The sequence below is a fragment of the Oreochromis aureus genome, linkage group 16 (genome assembly GCF_013358895.1).
Source record: "Oreochromis aureus strain Israel breed Guangdong linkage group 16, ZZ_aureus, whole genome shotgun sequence".
In the NCBI taxonomy this organism is placed as follows: domain Eukaryota; kingdom Metazoa; phylum Chordata; class Actinopteri; order Cichliformes; family Cichlidae; genus Oreochromis; species Oreochromis aureus.
This window is the reverse complement of record NC_052957.1, coordinates 21,009,907-21,029,220: the sequence shown is the minus strand read 5'-3', so window position 1 is coordinate 21,029,220 and position 19,314 is coordinate 21,009,907. Positions and strand designations below refer to the sequence as shown.

The following is a 19,314-nucleotide window of genomic DNA, read 5'->3' as shown; positions in this document are numbered from 1 at the left end:
AATATCACTCCAGCTCACTGGGTGGCGGTAATCTACCCTAATGTTAGTCTTAACCACCGAAGAAGAACCAGCGGCAGAAGAAGACGAAGAAGAAGGACCCAGAAGCAGCCCGCGAATTGTCTGTGTTTCTCTGGGGTTTTAGAGCGGTTCATGTTTTGTGTACCTCTGTGGAAAGGTGAGGAATTAACATGTCATTATTTTTTTCTTGCTGGACTCAAGTAAATCTCTTTTGCTTGTTTACGTTTATTTTACTGCGTTTAACTGACTGCTTAGTTTTAGAAAACACAGCATCGATGCTTTATTCTGTCATTTCAGGGACATTTTTTCTGCAAAAAGCGCTTTGTAGGAAGGATTTAAGGAAGCAGTGTTTCCACAGGTTGTTTGTAGTTCCATCTCAGATTATGAATTTTAGTCAGAAGACTATAAAGTAGATGGAATATTAACTTTTGCTACTAGGGACAAGGTCCACGGTCCATTCAGCTTTTCGTGTTCGTATTGCTGTTCAAAGGTTGTTTCCAGTTGAACTTGGCCGGTTCCCGTCTTTGAGAGTGACCCACTGCAGGTTATCCTTCTGTCACACTGCTGCAGGTAATCATGTGAAAATAGCATACGTTTCTGTTTCATATCAGGTTCACTGACTGAGATGATGAGCAGATCTCGGTGTAGCTGATTCCTGTGCTCTTTATCACAGTGCAAAGACGTGTTCTTTCAGATTACTTTAACCAGACACTTGGATAACTGTTCTTGCAGGGTCCAGGATGAGGAAGAAGCTGCTGTTGGATGTGGACTGTGGCGTGGACGATGCTCAGGCCATCATGATGGCCCTGGCCGCCCCCAATGTGCAAATCTTGGGCATTACCTGTGTGCATGGAAACACCTCAGTGGAGAATGTGTGTAAAAACGTATTGCGAGTCCTGCAAGCCTGCAGTCACCTCGAGGTAGGTGTTCTTTAGTCGCACACTCGTGTTTTGTTAAAATCGACAAAGTAGCGTGACATTGTTGGAATTTCCTGGCCTCATGTGATAAGCGAGGTTGCATTTTATAAAATTGTCTAACAATGAGGAGTTGTTCCTCATGCCACATGACCCGATGCAGAACGTGGACAGTTTGAAGAAGTTGGCTTTAGTTCTCTAGTTTTGTCCAAATTCTCTGAAAATGAAATCAAGCATCTCACATATTACAGTTATTATATTAAACCAGCTACTGCTTGGAAACAATTGGGCAAAGTTAAACACAAAGCACCTCGTCTCTCTCAGAGGAATATTTTTTTTTATTCAGATTTGCCAAAGTGGTCAATTGTAGACATTTACTTAGTTTTTTTATGCATGTAATCATAACATGAATAAAGAGAAATGAGCACACAAGTTACAGGATTTATGTTAATCCATTTCTTAAGTTAATCCTTCCACATGGAGATGTACCTTTGTACTTTTTTCCAAACATACAAAACAGAGGACTGCCAGTTCAGCCCGCTTCAAAAAGGCTTCAGGATAAATGAGTAACATAAATCAGATGTTTTATTAATCCTCTTTGCCTTGGAGGATGCACCAGGCTGTATCTGTTATTAAAATACACACAGCGTGGAGAGCATGGTAATCTCAGTGGTGAGGCCACCTTTATTTTTATTGCTCCTGTATGCTGTTTGTTTTATAATCAAATGCTTTAATTAGAAATTTTATTTGAATATCTCTTTTGGGAGAAATAAAGATTTTTATCTATCCTTCTATCTATGTTAGGTTGAGCTCTGTAGTTGCCTCTACCTCATCTGCTTCTGGTCACTCTGAATACTTTCAGCTTTTTGTTTCTAGGAGAGAGAAGAACAGGATGTCCAGATGTTACTCCAGAGAGAATTGTTTTGGTTTTATTGATATACAAAGTTGAGACGGCTTTTCCTCGAGGTCAGCACTAACTAGCTAAAGTAAACCAATACTGTTCTTATTATGTTTACCACAGAATGACCATTGTCAGAAAGTGGAAGGTTTCTGATGGCAGGAAGGTCACTCACAGCACTGTTTTACCTCTGCTGAGAGGGATGAATCCAAAAATTAGACAACTTGATTTTACACATTTTTTTTTCTATGCTCTTTCTAGGTGTTTGCTATTTAACATTCACACACATTCATTCTAGCAAAATGGGGTTAGTATCTTGCCCAAGGATATTTGGCACACAAAGCTTCTAATGAGCAGATGACCTGCTCTACCACCTGAGCTACAGCCACCCCAATTCACATGCACACAGAAGGTGTAATAAACTCTGAGAGTTACCCACTTCTTGAAATTCACATTAGTTTCATAACTGACTAATCTGACTTGCTCCACCGTTTACAACCTTGTTTACGAGCCACTCTGACCTCTCAGGTCATCAGCAGATTGTTTAACTGTTCCCAGAATGAAATCTAAGTGTGCTGAAGGTGCTTTCAGTTAGTCCGTTCCAGCTCTTTGCAACAAGCTGCGCGACCTGAGATCAATTACATCTGTGCTAACACACAAAAACAGTCTCAAGCTTTTTATATTTAAACCTCTGTGTTGAGCACATTGAGTTTGAACATAATGAAATGTTTTCTATAAATAAAAATGCCATTGCTGCTGTGTGGCAGTGTGTTGTAGCTTGAAACAGAACTCTGAATGTTACAGTTGCCTAAAAGCTGAAGTTGGTTTGGGAATGGTGACGGAATAAAAGCAGGGATGAATTATAACCGGTTCTGCGTTTGCATGTTTCTGCAGATTCCAGTGTTTAAAGGCGCTGCTATGCCGATCCTCGGCGACAGCGGCATCAGCTCGGGGGACTTCCACGGGAAGGACGGCCTGGGTGACGCTCCTGACTCCAAGGCTCCTGGTTTGGAGCTTGTTCAGAAGGAAAACGCGGCGATTGCTATGATCAGGATTGTAAACGAGAACCCGGGAGAGGTGAGGAATGTGTTAATGATAGACCCTCAGAATGAGATTGTGATATTTTCCACATTTCTCCTGTAAGTTGCTGTTATTAATGACAGTCTCACTCTCTGAGATGTCTGGGCTCCTCTCAACACGCACGCTAAGTAAACAGATGACGTCGCTATGTCAGCGATAAATGTCATTAATGTCACAGCGACATTTTCTTCATCACGTAAAAGGTTTTAGTGGAAAGCTCTGTGTGCTTGCACGAGTGCGCTTCTTGCATAACTTAAATCTGTGTGTCTTCTCTCAGGTATCTCTGGTTGCCACGGCACCCCTCACCAACTTGGCTCTGGCTGTGAAGATGGATCCATCTCTGCCGAGCAAACTCAAAGGCCTCTACATTATGGGAGGCAACACTGAATGTCAGTAAAACACTGTTGCTTCATATGAAGTCTACATAGGGCCAGAGGATATAAACTGTTTAGGAAGAAATACACGTTAGAATGGATTCTATGGTGTTTCCAGACAGACATGACTAAATAACCAGTGAACCCATTCTAACAGGAGAAACCATTATTAAATTGATGGAACATTTAAGTCGTTAGCTGTTGCTTTTCATTACCAAACTTTATGAAGTTTTCCAAGTATTGCTTTCCACCCTTTCAGTTTAAATTAAATCTCAAAACAAAACAAGGTAATTGGATTTATCAGTGACATTTTGTTTACAACATAGTTCATTAAATATCAACTGGTAATTTATTTTTTTTCACCAGAATTGTAATCTTTGTCTGTGTGGGGTTCTCATTATTGTCTCTACCCTGTGTAATCCAGCTCGAGGGAACACCACAGTGTGTGGGGAGTTTAATTTTGCTGTGGATCCAGAAGCTGCATACATCGTGCTTAAAGAGTACCGCTGTCCTACCTACTTGGCCGGCTGGGAGTTCACCTGCTATAACAAGTTAACCTGGGTAATGCCTGCGTTTACACGTTTTAGTGATTAGAAGTAGATTCGTGCTGCATGTTTGTCGTCAAGCGACCAAAACAAAAAAAAACCTTTTCTCTGCTGCACTTCAACAGGAGTTCTGCGATGAATGGTTGGCGCAGAACACCAGTAAAGCTCGCTTCATGAAGAAGATCTTCCACCACAGCTACCTGGCGGCGCAGACTGAACGCTTGCAGAAAGAGTGCGTCGCCGGTTCGGGTTTCATTTCCTGCGACTCGTACGCCGTGGCTGCCGCCATAGATGATTCGTTCATCATAGAAAGCGACCAATACCCAGTCAGCGTGGAGCTGTCAGGCACGCACACCAGAGGCATGATGATAGTAGACACTGTGGGTTTCCTGAAGGACGCTCGCGAGGTTTGTCTCATGAGGAAGGTGGACTTGGAGAAGTTCAAGCAGATGATGATGGCAGCTTTACAATAATATTTAAATTGGCCAAAAGCGGCACCTTTACAGTTTTGTTTTAATGGGGCGGGCAACATAGACGTCCAGGTTTGTGAATGCGAATATTTGAGGGTCCAAGTCCCTGTTTGAGTATTAAAATCAACATAATTTCCTTAGGGATTAATAAAGTATTCTAATTCTGTATTCTGATCAAACCACCAATCTTCCATTAGTAGATGATCTGCTCAGCTGCAGTCATACCTTCATATGGAAGAAGAGTTGCGTGGCATGTAAAACACCCATTATTATGTGAAAGAATGCAGAGCCTAAAATAAAGAGCCCTGCTTAACAGAAAGTTTATAATCACTGTTGTGATCGGCGAGATCTCCAGCTAGGATTTTAGAAAGCCTTTATATTTCCTTCATAATTACTGTGATGGACAAGTGTTGTAGGTCTGCTACTGAAACAGACACATCCCATGATATCGATGCTCAGAGTTGATCATAAGAAGGAAAAAAAAGGTCTTGAATAAAAATCAGACTTATCTTTATTTAATGACACCAAGTGGGATTTAATACATTTGTTTTTCATCCTTGAGAATTTGAGCTCACTCTTATACTTACAAAGTTACAAGGACTCAGAGTTTTGAGCCACATCTGTTTTAATTATAGTGTAATTCTGAAGGGGTCAAACTGACTTTAATTGTGGAATGACCCAACTGTGAAGGTACATGGGGGGACATGAAGAACTTGATTTGCTTATTCTGTGACTGAAGAAACTGTAACAAGTGAGATATTAAACTGTTCGCAATGGTGGTCATAAGTCGGCACCCTGCATAGAGCAGAAACTGCAAGCTACACCTGTGAACTGACTGACATAGCACCGCCTCTGTGTAGGACACCTCATTTGTATAATGTTTATACTGTAGACAAGTTTGCTATCAATCAGAAGTTCAATATAATGTTTTGAAACAAACTCTTGTCCATTGTAATCATTAGTTTATTACAAGTGTTTGCATTTTCTTAAACACACACTCATCCAACATTTTTCTCCCAAGAAATAAAAACTCCCATCGATCAGAAGAGTTGTACAGGTTTTTTCCCCGTCCTGCACTTAGCTTGATTAGTCGGTAATCCTGTTTTCAGTGCGTCACCAACTTTCTCGACACATGTCCACAGCAGGTATTTGTAATGCTGGAACATTCCCTGGACATCAATGCACGTACTCGGAGCTGCTTGAACCTTAAAAAGATGCATCAGATTTCGCCTGGTTCCTCATTCTCCTTTCCTTCCTCTGAATCTCGACCTCGCGTCCAGCTGTAAACAGATGAGATCTTGGTTAAGTATTTTTTAACTGCACAGTAAGCCCCTATAAGAAATTAGAAAGCTCTCCGTTTTGATGACTAGTTGACTGTTTCCTAAACAGTCGAACACTAAAACTCACCATTGACCTCTTGCACTCAAAGAAGGATGTCTGCAGGGCTTTGCAGTGGCCTTCCTTTAGACACTCACTGGGTTTCTTTCCCTCCTGAAAAAATAAGAAACCACTTAATACACTGGGCCCTTCCCATTAGTAAAATGTGCATTATATCCACACAATATATAAACACAAGTATAACTGACATCAGGGACATACCATTAAACACTGGATCCTCGTTACTCATGTAAGAGTGGACAGGATTACCACCTGTTTTAAACATTTTATTTGACTTTGTGAGCTTTCTTTTTTGACGATGCTTGCTCTGGAGACTGCGCCGACTTGGCTAAAGTGCTGCTAATTCTTCTTATTGGCAACATTTGATAACCCAGCGAAATGACGACGTTCGTATCACAGGTGTAAATTTTAAGGTAAACACGCGTCGCCAATCGACAGAAAGAAGGACAACTAATAATAATCTCGGTTAATATGTAATTCATATAGTTTTTAGCAGTTTAGCTGTTAAACTAAAGCACTGTCTATGAGGTGTACTCTGGGAGGCTACAAAGCATGGCTAACCTCAGCAATGCTCTTTCACAAGTATTTCTTTCCCGCGTTTTATTTATGGCTCTGACTGTCTCCAGATTGTCTTTTAGGTGTCACAAAATTGATTGCTTTGGATTTAAGCTTAATACCCTCAGCAAGGGTACATTAACTTACCTTAACAACACAGTCGTGCTGAAGGAGACATGCCTTAAAGTCTTCTCTGATGCCCGCGCATGCTCTGTTATCCTCCTCTTTGTCTTCGTAATATTTCGGCATTGTTGGGAACTCAATTTAACACCAGTTAAATTGGTACTAGTAAACTAACAAGTGAGAAAAATCAGCTAGTTCACAGCACAGACACCGATGTTAGTATGAAAGCTGTAAGCTACCATCTTTCTGAAATGGCATGATGGGAAAACGGAAGTACTCCGTGAAAAGCTATGCATGCTGGGAACGATTGTAGTTTCCCTTGTATGTTTTGTATTCATCTACTTGCGAAAAGTTAACAGGCAGGATTTTGAGGTCTTATTTGCAAAGTTTGCAATCTCTTAAATCAAACCCGGTGATGCAGATGACATGAATAATGCAAGTAGAACAAAATCAACACAAAATGGCCATGGCTCGTAACAACTTTTAGCATTTATTTGGGAAGATGTCCAATGAAAAATGATGCAAGTCAGGCATACACATGTACACGATGAAGGCACATGAACTGATGGGTGCTTGGGGGTGGGTGGCAGCTGTGAAGCAACGCTCCTTTCCTGTTTGCCTTCTACTTTCTACAAATGCAGGAAGGAGGGGGGTCCTAAGGATCAAATAACCGTTTCATGCAGTTTACATGCATTCAGTTTGTTTAAATATGGATGCAGCAAACTCTCAAAACAGCAACTTGAGTTGCATTTTCTCCAATCTCTTCTATAAATGTGAAGAAATCGACCACTTTTCTTTTGTCAGGTGAGGTTTGATCAAGGGGCAGAGGAGCCTACTATGACCCAAAAGGCATTTTTAATGAATTACAAATAATAATAATGCACATGAGCAAGCGTGATTAGTTAATTAAAAAATATTAATATTGATTCCACCAAAAGGCACTTCACTACCCCCTTGAAAAAACCCCTTTTAACAAGTAAAAATGAGTGAAGTTCCACTTTAAAACAGCTTCCACTCAGTAAATCAGCCACAAATACAAGTTGATTTCTAGAAACTATCAGAGAGGCAAGAGGAAGTAATAGAGAGACATAAATTGTTGCTGTATTTATATATACAATCAGTGGCACTCTCCACAATGATCAGTAGTCATAATATTATGTCCAATCAAAAAAAACTGACACATGACTGGACAAACGAATTGCAATGTGGAGGAAGAAAAAAAACATGGGAAAAATGGAAAACTGGGTACAGCGATGAAGGCTAAGATTGTAACAAAGAAAGCAGTGCAAATCACGCCGTTTCAGATGGTTGTCTGGCACAAACCCTGCTCATTTACCACTTTCAGCATAACACACAATTATTGTTGTTGACATCCAATCACTAATTGGACTACGTGGGTTCAAAATGTTCAAAGCATTAGTATATCCAGCAATTGACGTGTAGGCAAATGTGAGCGGGAATAACTTTAAATAGTTTCAAGGGACCGACATATAAGGCACATATTACCAATTTCGACCCACACCTACAGCTTTGTTCAGCAGATTTCCTACGATCAAGTTTTTTTTAAGCAGTTCCAATAAATTAGTTATGACATTTTGTGTCAAAAGGAAAGAAACAATAACAAACTGAACCAAGCTATTTGTACTGACAGAGAAAGCAACTTTGCAAGTAGCTGTTATAATGAAAATAATATGTACAATAGCATTTAGAAAAGAAAAGAAAAACACACAAAAGTACAGAAAGACACAGACTCTGAACTACCATAAACATCTCTTGATAGAATAAAAATATATTTTACCTCTTGTACAAATTAAAGATTTATTTCAAATAAATTAAATCACCTTCATAGATCGTCAGTCGTAGCTGTAATAATATATCAATATAACAATATATTCCTTCAGGAAAATGGTGCCAAGGCAAAGTCCGATTGATTTCCTATAAATGGACACTGAGGTCATACACAGCCTGTCAGATAAGAGGTGTTGGTATTCATTGTCTTCATGGAGTAGGGTAGTTACCACTGATACTGGCATGTGGTCAAAGGTGTCACCGTCTGGTTACAGGCAGGATCTTTTAATCGGTAAGCTCATCCTGAGCGTGGGTTTCAGGATAAGCTGAGCATTTAAATGGAACCCACACCTTTCTAGATGGAAACATTTTTTTCTAATGTTTGGGCTGGTGTTGATCTGGAGCTCCGTCATCTCTGCAGAGAACAGAGAGCAACTGGCCACTAGTGATGACAACATTCTTGATCATGGCAGGCTTCGCTGAGGCGCTAGTGACAGTGCAATGCCCCAGTTCGCCCAAAAGGTGGCAGCATTGAGTAACTGAAGGATTTGGCAGCATCTACACCAGTGGCCAGGTGACTGGTTCTCCCCTAGATGCTTGATTAATGTGTCCCAGTATTTTTTCTGATTGTTTTAAAAGCTGCTTAACAACACAGAGCATGGATCAGAAGTCCTCACACACTCCGCTGTTGTTCGTCAGACAGTAGTATTCACATTCTCACAAATAAACGAAGAGCCAAAGGGGGAGGGGGAGAAAAGAACAAAGAAGGGGAGAAAGACTGATGAGAAGCAAAAATAAGAAGATATATTAGGGACAGCAGGGGACAAAGAGGTGGTGTTCGTCAGACAAGCTCGGACGAGCAACTCTAAGCCCTAATGACTTCACTGCTGGTTGCTAGGTGCCAGGGGCCCTGCATAAGCAGGCTAGGGGACCTTTGTTCCCCAGGGGCCATCACTCACGTAGGCCCTCAGGACCATTCAGCTTGTTACCCTTTTTATATGTATCTGTGGGGAAAGAGGTACAACCATGGAGTTAGTGCAATGATATTCATCGTTTATTGCACAACACATCAACAGATGGCAAGTGTGATTGGCTTACTTCACTGAGAATGGCCCACACAGCAGAGTCCTTGAGAACCGAAAGCCGGAGCGCAACAACAGGATTCAGCGAAGGATCTACAGCCCCTTCAGCCACACCCTTTTCAAACTGACCTGTGCGTTTAAATAAACAGGCACACCTCAAAACTTGTAAGTGAACAGACAGGCAAAAAAGATGTTAAATTTACCAAACCTTAACTGATTTACACACATTTTCTAAAGCAATATGCTGAAGCTAACTAGAAAACATGTAAACAGTATGTAGCAATTCATTAAGTTCACATACCGATCCTATAAAACCGATCTTCAGTTCGCTTGTACTTGTCTTTGGTCTGAAGTCCACTTTCCTAATATAAGAGGACAACAACAGATGGACAGCGGAATGAAATGAAATAAAACACTCATCTTATAATCTTAATGACCTCTCATTTGAGCTGCATTCAAAAACATGCTGGCAACAGTTCTCAAAGTGTGGCTCACAGTGTCAGAATGAATCACCTCTGGAAGAGTATGCAATTCTGTCACACTCACATTCCTGTCTAGGGATGGGTATCGTTTAGGTTTTATCCGATACCGGTGCCAAACCGGTACTTTTGAAACGGTGCCGGTGCTTAAACGGTGCTCAAACCGGTGCTTAAAGAATGGAGAACACAAAATTGGTCCAAAACCTCTCATGTTCAGCTGGGTTTTTTTGTGTAAAAGATAACAATGTTAGCCTTTTCTGCAGCTATAGGGCATATATGGTCTCACTCTTGGCTGGAAGCAGTGCTTAATCAATGGAAAAAACACAAACTTTGTCCAAAAACCTCTCATGTTTAACTGTTTTCCACTTTTCTTTGGTCATTTTAGCCTTTTTGGCCAGGGTGAAGGGAGTATCTGCCATCAAACAAGAAGACAGCCGCATGTAACTATGACGGTGTTTGCTAGTTCACCTTACATGCATTAATGTAATAACGTGGTTAGCCTACTCAACGTTAATTACACACGAACAACATGAAGCTACTCACACAGAGAAGAACGGCTGCTGCTGCCATCATCATCTGTCATCATTTCTGCTACACTGACAGGGCTAGGGGCCAGGACTCTACTCTTCGGGGTTTTGGGGGATGTTGCTAACTCCGGGTCCGATAACAGGCACCACACCCGCAGTAGATGTGCTCGGTGTGAGGTCTCGCAGCAAGCTATCAAACACGGCGCATTTCTCGGCTTTAAAAAAAAAACGCTATGCGTCGCCAGGTGTTTTATCAGATTTGAGGTGTTACTTCCTTTGACAGTATCACAGTATCAGCTTAAAGCACTTGTTGCAGGCTGCTGAGTTTGCATCTTTTGCTGTGAAGTACAGCCAGACTTTTGATCACTTCGCCTTGGGCATTTTTAATCTGTAGCTCTGCTCTAAAAGAACGTACACACCTGGCCCCGCCTACTATCCTCGGAAACGTAAAATGATTGGCTAGAATTGGCTCAGGAAAAAAAAGCACCGAAATAAAGCACCGAAATGTGCGCTGCTTTTCGGTCTGGTTGCTACCGTTTATGTCAGAACCGGTGCCACCGGTACCCATCCCTAATCACCTGTCAATAATCAATACCCCACATCCCTCAGAGCAGCCATTCGATATAATCTAATCAGAGCCATTCACACACCGCACCAGAGAAAGGTGGCAGACGTGTGTGGGTGTTTTCATACCGAGACGGGCAGTATTTCCACTGTGGTGTTCTCGATCTTGTCCCCTGGGTGCTCCTGGTTACCGCTGCGAAACAGGAACCTGCCAGTCAAATCAAGCACATGTTTTAGTGCCGTCATTCATGGATAAGCATCCCTGCACTTTCTTTCTCCCCAATGATACCAGCCACACAGATGCACACAGTCTGTCAAATTGGAGCTGGGAGACAAAATAGCTGAATTTGGGTATGCAAAAGTATGCAAACCCGCTGCACACTGTATCTGAGCTGAAACATCAACTGGGTACAACACCAGCTTGGTTAAAATGTCCAGGCTGGTGTTTCTTAGATTTCATATTCAAGCCGTAACTATTATTTTTAAATACTATAAAATGCGATATTTCTGTCTTCTCTGCTTAAACCTGCCAGTACACTAGTATAGTTATTAGGCTCCTTGTTCCCTTTCTACCCTCGCTCCACAGAGAGTAGGAAGCCGGCCTGAGAATGCTTAATTTAGAGCACTCTCATTAGCTCGTTCCTTGGATTTGTACTGCACACGCTCAGATACGCACAAAAGCTAAATCTGAATAAACACTATACTAGATGAAAGTAAGTTAGGGCCACAACATCAAAACTGTGACAAACCACAGTACTGCGTCAATACGCAGAACGCTAAATAGCCATTTTTTGAAAGAAATGATATAAAGTTCTGTACACAATCAGAAAAATACTGGCAGCCACCCCTTAACATCCAATTTGATACACCTATGGTATCAATTTAAAAATCTTCTTTTCTGGATTCGCATTCACAATATTTTTCGAAAACTTGATCTCTGACCTTGGGGTCAAGGTCATTTTTAGTAGATGCACCTATGGTATTAATTTGAAACTTGAAAACTATGACACCTCGTTCGAGTTATCGCAACTTTGGATGTCCACGTGGCTCATCTGGTGGGGCGATAAGGGGTAAAAACCACACAAATAAAGCTGCTCTTTATTTACCGCTCTATGCTAACAGGCCTGTCAAATTTGAACAGGATATAGTCTCCAGCAGTAGGAGTGATGGCCCAGAAGAAATCCTCCCCTAGATACGTCTTCTCCAACGTGTGACCCTGATAAACCTGAAAGAGACACGCTCTTTTATTCCTCACATCATTTTGCATATAGCTAATTATATTTTTATCTGTAATTATTACTAATAACTATACAATGAATACAAAGGTACCAAAACTCCAGAGTGATACCTTCATTGAAGTGGAGACCTCAGCGGGTGGGTTAACATGCATCTTGTGCAGAAGGGGCTTCAGGAAGTCCTTGTCCTACACAAAGAGGAAACAAGTGTTTCTACACAGGAAGACATTTCAACTGCTGTGGAAAATAAACACCCGTGACTCACTGTAAGTTTCTGAATCTTTCCAGCAAGAGAGGAATGGAGCCCCACATGTTGAAATAGGGAAGGTCTAAACCGTACACGAAGGCTGGACTTCTGCCTCTCACAGTGTTTCTGAGGGGGGAAAAAAAGAGAGTGGCAGGAGAACAATGGTAAGACCTATTTTCGCTCGACTATTTCTCTCATTCATACAAGTAGTAGAAGTAGAATGCATACTGCATCTTTTTCAGGATTGCAGACTTTGACCCAGAGAATATGGTCCAGCAGCCAGTCGATGGGCTTCTCTTTGTAGAACATAAAAATGAACTCAACAATAAGGTTCAAGTCTGGAGCCTGGAACATTTTTCCTGTAGGAAACAAGTTTATAGACATCCATTGATCCTCCACAGAAGCTCATTAGCAACAAATTATCTGCAGCAAGATGATTAAAGCATGAAAAGGGCTTAGGGGACTTTCTGGCACAGAGTAAACAAGAGGAGAAAAAAAAGCAAATCAACAGGAATTAATACAGCAAGAAAGTGAAAATACTGTTTTGGAAACCTCAATTCTCTAAAAATCTTATGAGCTAAAGATCACCCTACCCACTCCTCATTTACTTTTGCTTTTTCCTGCTTATTGCAATTACCTAATTTCAGGAGTGATCAATATCATTTTCCTCTTTCTTTACTGGCTGCTCCCAATGTGCATAATTGCATTTCACTGTTGTCATAATCAAGTGCTACAGAATGGAAATGCCTTGTCATAAATGTGTTTTTGCTGATTGTGCTTTGTTTTGACAGAACACTGGTGGATGCTGAGTATTGATCAGGTGCTTAATGGGTAGTACCAATGAAGCCAAGCTGAGAGAACTCCAGGATCATCCAGTCTTCTGAAGAGAGCTGCAGGGCAAAGTTCTTCATGGTGGCAAAGTAGTTGGGCTTGGCCACAATGTCATCCTCCAGCTAAACAAACACACATGAAAATCAGACTGTAAAACAGAGGAAACCCTTAAAGTTAAAGGCTTTAATTGTGACATAGAGGGTGAGTAGCAGGAAGGAGACTTTTCTATTTTCACACAGGCACAGCTCTCTGAGCTCAGTTATGAAACACTTCTGAGTTTGCGCACTAAAGTAGAGTAGCACGACGCTATGCTAGGCAGTACCTTTTGCCTTCAGGTGAGAGCACAGTATGGAAATGACACATCGCACAAAGAAGACAGAAAGATAAAAAATGAACAACAGTTACATTCAGTTTTGAATGGCTTGTATAAGAATTTCAAATCCCATATGCAACATCTACTTTAACTTCAGGGCTGCAGAAATCTAAGAGGATCAGCCTACTAAGTAAACCTAGCTACAACAATAAACCACAGTGCCTCTGAAAAATGACCTGGTTTTCATTGATAAAAGAAAACCTGTTTCCTTACTATGCATGAAAACAGGCTTTCACATTTGCAAAAAATACATCGCAGTCCATCCAAAACTGGGAACTAATTGTGTAACATTTTGCATAATCAGCCTAAATTGTTGAGCACAGTACATTTGCAGTGTGATTCATGTTTGTTTTGGTACACCCTGTCATTCGCTCTGCTTCAGTTGTTATCTACAAGCTATAGCATGCTAGCAGGATTAACTGTTAAATCTGGGAAGACGCCGTCCAATTTTAATTACAGCGTGAACACGCACTACACGTTTTAATCGGCCTCCCTGTAAGGCCAGAGCCGGAGTCTTTTCTGCTGCCAACAAACCAACAATGATGTAGAGCTCAGAGTGAAAGTGAGGTCAAAGGCTTACACAGAAATTCCAATAAAGTTTATTCAACCAAGATGACTGTGTGCTCAGTGCTGCCGTAGCAGAGAAAGGGAGAAAGTTTAGTCTTGGAAGTCAATGAAATAGAATAATTTTAAAATGACTTTCAGAGCATGTAAAGCCTCAGTTTTGATTCTAAAGCCCAAACTGGACTGTTGGACAAAACAGATAATTAAAGGTCAATATGAATATGTTGCACTTTTTTTCTTGATGAACTTTTTTTAAATATTTCTATTTTTTAATGTTTAATAAAAACAATGAAGATCAGACAGGAAAGCAGAGAGGGACATGTACCGAAAAGCCCTGGGTTCGAACCCAGGCCGAACCAGTAACAAACCAATACCAGAACTCAACAAAGTGTGTGTTCAGCTTTACATGTTACTGCACCAAGGACATACCTGGACATAATAAACTCCTTTGCTTACAGCATACATCATGAGGAAAGAATAATCCAGGTTCTGCTTCGTACGCCATCTAAAAAAAAAAACATCAACAAAAAAACACAGAAAACACAAATCAAATGTAGACACATAAAAGCTGATTCCATTTTATTGTATTTTCTTCTCAGGGATATTATATATGTGCACAAAGCATGTCAGACACTTTGCTTTACATAGAGAAACCAAAACTGTAGTTCCGGCTATACACAAAGTTGCAGCAGCAGACTCTGAATAATTGAAGAACCAAAACTGTCGCACTAATTGTTTGATCTAAATGGTGTTGCAGATTGACTGAAGGCTGCAGGTGTTCTTGTGTGGGAGGTGCCTCAGGGTGCACATGTTCTGTCACATATACACACATATACTATTAATAAAAAGATCACGAGATCAAGCTGAGGGCTTGGATGCACACTCACACAGAAATAAGTGTGTAATATACAACACACCACAGCGACCATGTTCAACAACGCACTGTACATCCCCATCAGAAGCATCAGCGCTAACAAACACCCACAAATGAACATAACACACAGTCCTCCGCGCCTTAAAGTTATTATTCGAGTGTGTATTGTAAGTCTTCACAAGTATTGGCTCAAACTGCACCATAAACAGATTTTTAATGAAGCCAGTTGTTAGCCTACTATAAAGTGAAGATAAGTAGGGAGGATAACAAGAGCTGAGCACTACAGAGAGACAGAGGCAGAGGGTGCTGCTGCCGATGACCTTGATCTGACTTTGAGAAATGTCTGTGGAATACTAAGTACCTACGCAACCTACCTAAAAGCTCTCGCCTGCTCTCTCCCCTCCTACCTTCCACCCTGACTCATCCTTTATAGTTTTTCTGCAATCCTCATCACAGCTCTCCCGTATTTCATTCTCCCACGGTTGATTTCTCCACCGTTTCCGTAATAATTTCCATCACATTCTTTGCCCTCATTCAGTGCCGCAGCTCTGGCTTCCATACCTGACTCTCTCTTTGGAGTCTCCAAAAGTCTCTTTGAGGTTGGTGAGTTCGGGGTAATAGGAAGCTGGTGGGGAGATCACCTCCAGCAAGCCTGTGCTCAGCTCTGTAGAAAACCTGGGGAATGAAGTCCATTTGTGATGTCAAGTATGGGACACACACACACACGCATGTACAATGTCTTTTCAGTCCTTAACAATATTTATACTTTTTTGTTTATACCCATCAAAAAAAAAGCAGAAAAATATACTCACTCTTTCTCCAAGCCAGCAACCACGCTGTGAACGTATTCCAGGTCAGTCTGGATCGATCGTAGCATAAAGATATATCAGACAGAGAGACCTTTTAGAATCATTTTTGTTTCACTGTGCAGAAACACGGTGCTATGACTCATGGTTTATAAATACGAAAATCTCACCTCCCCAACAAAGACTATAATGACACAGTCGAGTTTTTCCTCCGGTGACAGCTTGTCTATTAGCGAGCGCAGCGTCTCTGACAAATAAGACTTCACCTTCCGCTTCACGGTGGGGATCCCCATCACCATAGTAACTAGGAGGAAGACAGAGAGAGGTGAGAAGCAAGAAGAGTCCAGGGCTGCAGGGGTGGCGGTTTAATCAAGTGGATCCAAAACCAAATAAAGTTTGCTGTTAGACAACAGCAGATTACACTGGCCTAAAGCCCCATGAACAGCACTTCATGCCCACAATGACAGATGTCAGTGGGAAGGATGACTGATGAAGACGGCTTGTAATGCATCTGCACTACCATGCTTCGTGTTCTTAACGAAGTGTTCTCCTCAATCAACACTAACTCCGGAAAATGTAGGTACACTAATTAATTTCAAATAATCATTTTTAAATTACAACCAAGGCAAAGAGTCCCTGAATCACTGTGTGAAGGCAAAAACAAGTGGACTTTAGACATAGGTTAAAATTATATATAAACTTCTATTATGTGGCATTAATTTCAACCTTTGATCTGTAGAACACTGTTAAAGTTAAAATAATAATCATAAAAAAAGTAAGGCAAGACAAAGCCAAGAGAAATAAGGAAACAAAGCCAGAAAGCAGAGCTGCTGATTTAATTATATACTTTTATAACCTCATATATTCTAGGGCAGGGGTCGGCAACCTGCATGCGGCTCTTTAGTCCTTATAGTGCGGCTCCGCGTGGTTTGGGCAAATAAATTAGAAGTATTTAGCTGAAGTGTATTTTATTTATGTTAGTTCTTTTTAACTCGTAGTTCTAAATTGGAAGATTATTGTGATATTGAAATATAAAAATAAAATTATATTCTATTATTTTTTCATCGCTCAAAATAAGCGTCACACTTGCGGAAGCCGGTGTACCCGCGTACCCGTGCATTTATCGAGACTTTCAACCCCAGGTAGGCCAATTATGGATCTTCGGATCCACATTATGTCAGCAGCTGTTCTCCACCGTGAACTATGTTAAAGACAAACACCGTTCACGCCTGACAGATGACAGCTTACAGTCCTGCGTAAACTGACTTCGTATAGCCCCGATTTGCGGACTCTGTGCGCAGAGGTTCAGGAGCAGAAGTCCCATTGTAAACAAATCACGGCAGACCCGACGATGTTTCCATGAACACGCTTTTGAGCATCTCTTTATTGAGCACTTTTCACACACGGTTGCTGTGCGCGATACAGCCGGCTGTAGCTTTTCAGCTCACAGCCCGACACACACCACCAACAACACAACAGCACAGATAGCGCAGGCGTAAAGGCAGCGAGGCGTGATTGCGGTGTCGCTCAGGTGCGTCCGCTGCAAACCACGCCCGCTGCGCATTAACCAGGTAAAATACATATTTAGGCAGAATTTTGCAAATATCTATTTTTCATTTTTCAGCAGCATAGTGCTTTTTTCCAATTATTTTTTAAGAGTCAGGTCAAGGCTCCAACAGCCCGAAGGCGATATAAGGGTGGCGGCTGACAACAGTTTTTGTTTGCTACATGGATCATTTTAGTTCAGCTGGGTGTCTTTCCTTTTGTTATATTTCTTTAAGAGTTCAAAATGCATTGATTACATACATATAATTTAATTTTCTCTGTAGCACTTCATGGATTTCATAAGCAGCACACCTTAGTTGTTCACACAAAGCATAAAGATAAAAAACAATATATACAGTGTTATCTTCATTTTAGATGTCAAAAAGTATTTGCGGCTCCCAGTGTTTTCTTTTGCATGGAAACCGGGTCCAAATGGCTCTTTGGGTGTAAAAGGTTGCAGACCCCTGTTCTAGGGTTTTGCTTTATATGAATAATCTAAAAGTTATAGTTAAGGTAATATAAAAAGAGAATTTCACATTTTGACAAGCTGCTAAACCCAGTCTCTGTTAATATATGGCACCCAACCTAAACTGTCATCAGTTAATTTCCTACATATGCTGGGAGAAGATTAAAAACAAACAAAGAAACAAACACCAGTCACAAATTATGAAGCTAAGTAAGCCCACAATTCGAAGCAGACATGCCATCCACCATAGAAATGACATCAACTAACATTACATTAGCTGATCAACATTAATAACATCGTTAAAACATTTATTAACATTTGAATTTAATATCTTAACAACATTAAGATCATAAGGAAATTTAATTGAATGACCTCTTTATGGCTGATATTGCACAGGGCCATTTTTTTATTATGGAGATATTTCCCAATATCTACATCAGACTGAAAGCAGTTTATTTTACTTTGAAGGACACAAGAATCACCTTTTCTGGAAAACGTGATAATGAGAAAATGAGTGAGCAGAAAGAGTACAGCGAGCCCACACTGGTGTGAAAGTAATCAGGCTGGTTATTTGACACATAATTTGTGTTTTCCTGCTTTCCTGCTGAGGAAAATTGGTGATGAGAGCAGCACGAAAATGGCTATTTGTCTGTATGCTCCCTTTTTTATGTTCAGCTTTCTCTGTCTATATTGCATATGTTTTATTTAAAATCCCAGATTCACACCTAAAGGAGGTTTGGGACATTTTACACAAAATGTACAACGATGTCCAAGAGGAAAACATCCCAGAGAAAATTCAAAAAAGCTACAGTGCTCATGGAAGTTACAAGGGACGTTGTAGAGAAAATTATGACTTAAGTGCACGTCATGTTGTGTGCATGAACCTGTGTGTATGCAGGTGTGTATTTGTAGGGAGCAACATGCTAGCTGAGCCAATGTGGGGACACGAGGGGCTACAACAAAAGCCTAAAACAAACTTGAGGTGTAGATAAGTGAGGAGCAGAGTGAGACTGCTCCAGAGCGTGGAGAATCTGTCCCAGTTCTGCTTTGTGTTTTTCACATGGAGCTCCATGTCGTATAGCGACACCCACCACCACTACCAAGAAAGTAGGTCGAGGATGAAAGGAGAATGTGGGAGGAAGGAAAAGAGACAGAGAGTGACAGAATAAGGGAGGATGGCAGACAGTGAATGAGTGATAATGCATGCGAGTGCAGCACGAACAGGCCCGACTCCAACATCGCCCCTCCCCATGTCCCTTGATCAGCTCGCCCGCATCATTCTGGCACCCTTTCATCTCCTTTATGGAAAAAAAGCATTTCTGTCTGCTTCTGCCACAGCAGTGAAAGGACCGGGTATGACAGAACATGCATATAAGAAAAGCAGGTCTTCAACTATATCTACAAATAAGGCATTATTTGTTCCATTACTCTCCAAGTCTGGGATGTACACTTATGTCCATATTTTATTGGACAAATGCACAATTTTTCTACTTTTGCCTCTGTTCACTATCATAGTGAACTTTAAAGTCAACCCATCAATATGTGACAAAGTGAAGCC

The 19,314-nt window shown here is 41.0% G+C and overlaps 3 protein-coding genes across 4 annotated transcripts in view; 1 reads left to right on the top strand and 2 right to left on the bottom strand.

Annotated features, from left to right (window-relative positions):
* Nucleotides 1–68: 68 nt before the first annotated feature.
* Nucleotides 69–5,345, top strand: si:dkey-4e7.3 (uncharacterized protein LOC402865 homolog). Of its 2 annotated transcripts, XM_031734629.2 has the most exons (8): nucleotides 80–175; nucleotides 316–376; nucleotides 509–588; nucleotides 751–938; nucleotides 2,725–2,907; nucleotides 3,188–3,299; nucleotides 3,709–3,845; nucleotides 3,955–5,345. In XM_031734629.2, the coding sequence occupies exons 1-8, from the start codon at nucleotides 151–153 to the stop codon at nucleotides 4,300–4,302; spliced, it is 1,134 nt and encodes a 377-aa protein (XP_031590489.2). In that variant the 5' UTR covers nucleotides 80–150; the 3' UTR covers nucleotides 4,303–5,345. The 2 variants fall into 2 exon arrangements, with proteins under 2 accessions (XP_031590491.2, XP_031590489.2); XM_031734631.2 differs by lacking the exon at nucleotides 316–376 and having other exon boundaries at nucleotides 69–175; nucleotides 3,955–4,302.
* LOC116316129 (cytochrome c oxidase assembly factor 5) lies at nucleotides 5,247–6,651 on the bottom strand. Its single transcript, XM_031734632.2, has 3 exons — nucleotides 6,400–6,651; nucleotides 5,707–5,790; nucleotides 5,247–5,579 (listed from the first exon to the last, which is right to left on the bottom strand). Exons 1-3 carry the CDS (start codon nucleotides 6,499–6,501, stop codon nucleotides 5,538–5,540), a joined length of 228 nt encoding a protein of 75 aa, XP_031590492.1. The 5' UTR covers nucleotides 6,502–6,651; the 3' UTR covers nucleotides 5,247–5,537.
* A 193-nt stretch (nucleotides 6,652–6,844) lies between these two features.
* The window catches only part of mgat4a (alpha-1,3-mannosyl-glycoprotein 4-beta-N-acetylglucosaminyltransferase A), a 33,382-nt gene continuing 20,912 nt past the window's right edge, over nucleotides 6,845–19,314 (bottom strand). Inside the window, exons 4-16 of the mRNA XM_031734535.2 lie at nucleotides 15,916–16,049; nucleotides 15,752–15,798; nucleotides 15,501–15,614; nucleotides 14,495–14,570; nucleotides 13,136–13,250; nucleotides 12,526–12,656; nucleotides 12,316–12,423; nucleotides 12,164–12,238; nucleotides 11,922–12,040; nucleotides 10,945–11,023; nucleotides 9,547–9,607; nucleotides 9,262–9,374; nucleotides 6,845–9,167 (exon numbers count right to left, since the gene is read on the bottom strand). Coding sequence (XP_031590395.2) covers nucleotides 9,141–9,167; nucleotides 9,262–9,374; nucleotides 9,547–9,607; nucleotides 10,945–11,023; nucleotides 11,922–12,040; nucleotides 12,164–12,238; nucleotides 12,316–12,423; nucleotides 12,526–12,656; nucleotides 13,136–13,250; nucleotides 14,495–14,570; nucleotides 15,501–15,614; nucleotides 15,752–15,798; nucleotides 15,916–16,049 — 1,199 coding nt within the window. The 3' untranslated portion in view covers nucleotides 6,845–9,140. The remainder of the gene's footprint in view (nucleotides 9,168–9,261; nucleotides 9,375–9,546; nucleotides 9,608–10,944; nucleotides 11,024–11,921; nucleotides 12,041–12,163; nucleotides 12,239–12,315; nucleotides 12,424–12,525; nucleotides 12,657–13,135; nucleotides 13,251–14,494; nucleotides 14,571–15,500; nucleotides 15,615–15,751; nucleotides 15,799–15,915; nucleotides 16,050–19,314) is intronic.

Coding starts and splice junctions, on each gene's coding strand:
- si:dkey-4e7.3 (XM_031734629.2), top strand. CDS start 151: ATGTTTTGTGTACCTCTGTGGAAAG. Junction 3,300..3,708: donor TATGGGAGGCAACACTGAAT/GTCAGTAAAACA, acceptor TGTGTAATCCAG/CTCGAGGGAACACCACAGTG. Junction 3,846..3,954: donor GCTATAACAAGTTAACCTGG/GTAATGCCTGCG, acceptor GCACTTCAACAG/GAGTTCTGCGATGAATGGTT.
- LOC116316129 (XM_031734632.2), bottom strand. CDS start 6,501: ATGCCGAAATATTACGAAGACAAAGAGGAGGATAACAGAGCATGCGCG. Junction 5,791..6,399: donor AGCACGACTGTGTTGTTAAG/GTAAGTTAATGT, acceptor TTATTTTTTCAG/GAGGGAAAGAAACCCAGTGA. Junction 5,580..5,706: donor TTGAGTGCAAGAGGTCAATG/GTGAGTTTTAGT, acceptor ATCTGTTTACAG/CTGGACGCGAGGTCGAGATT.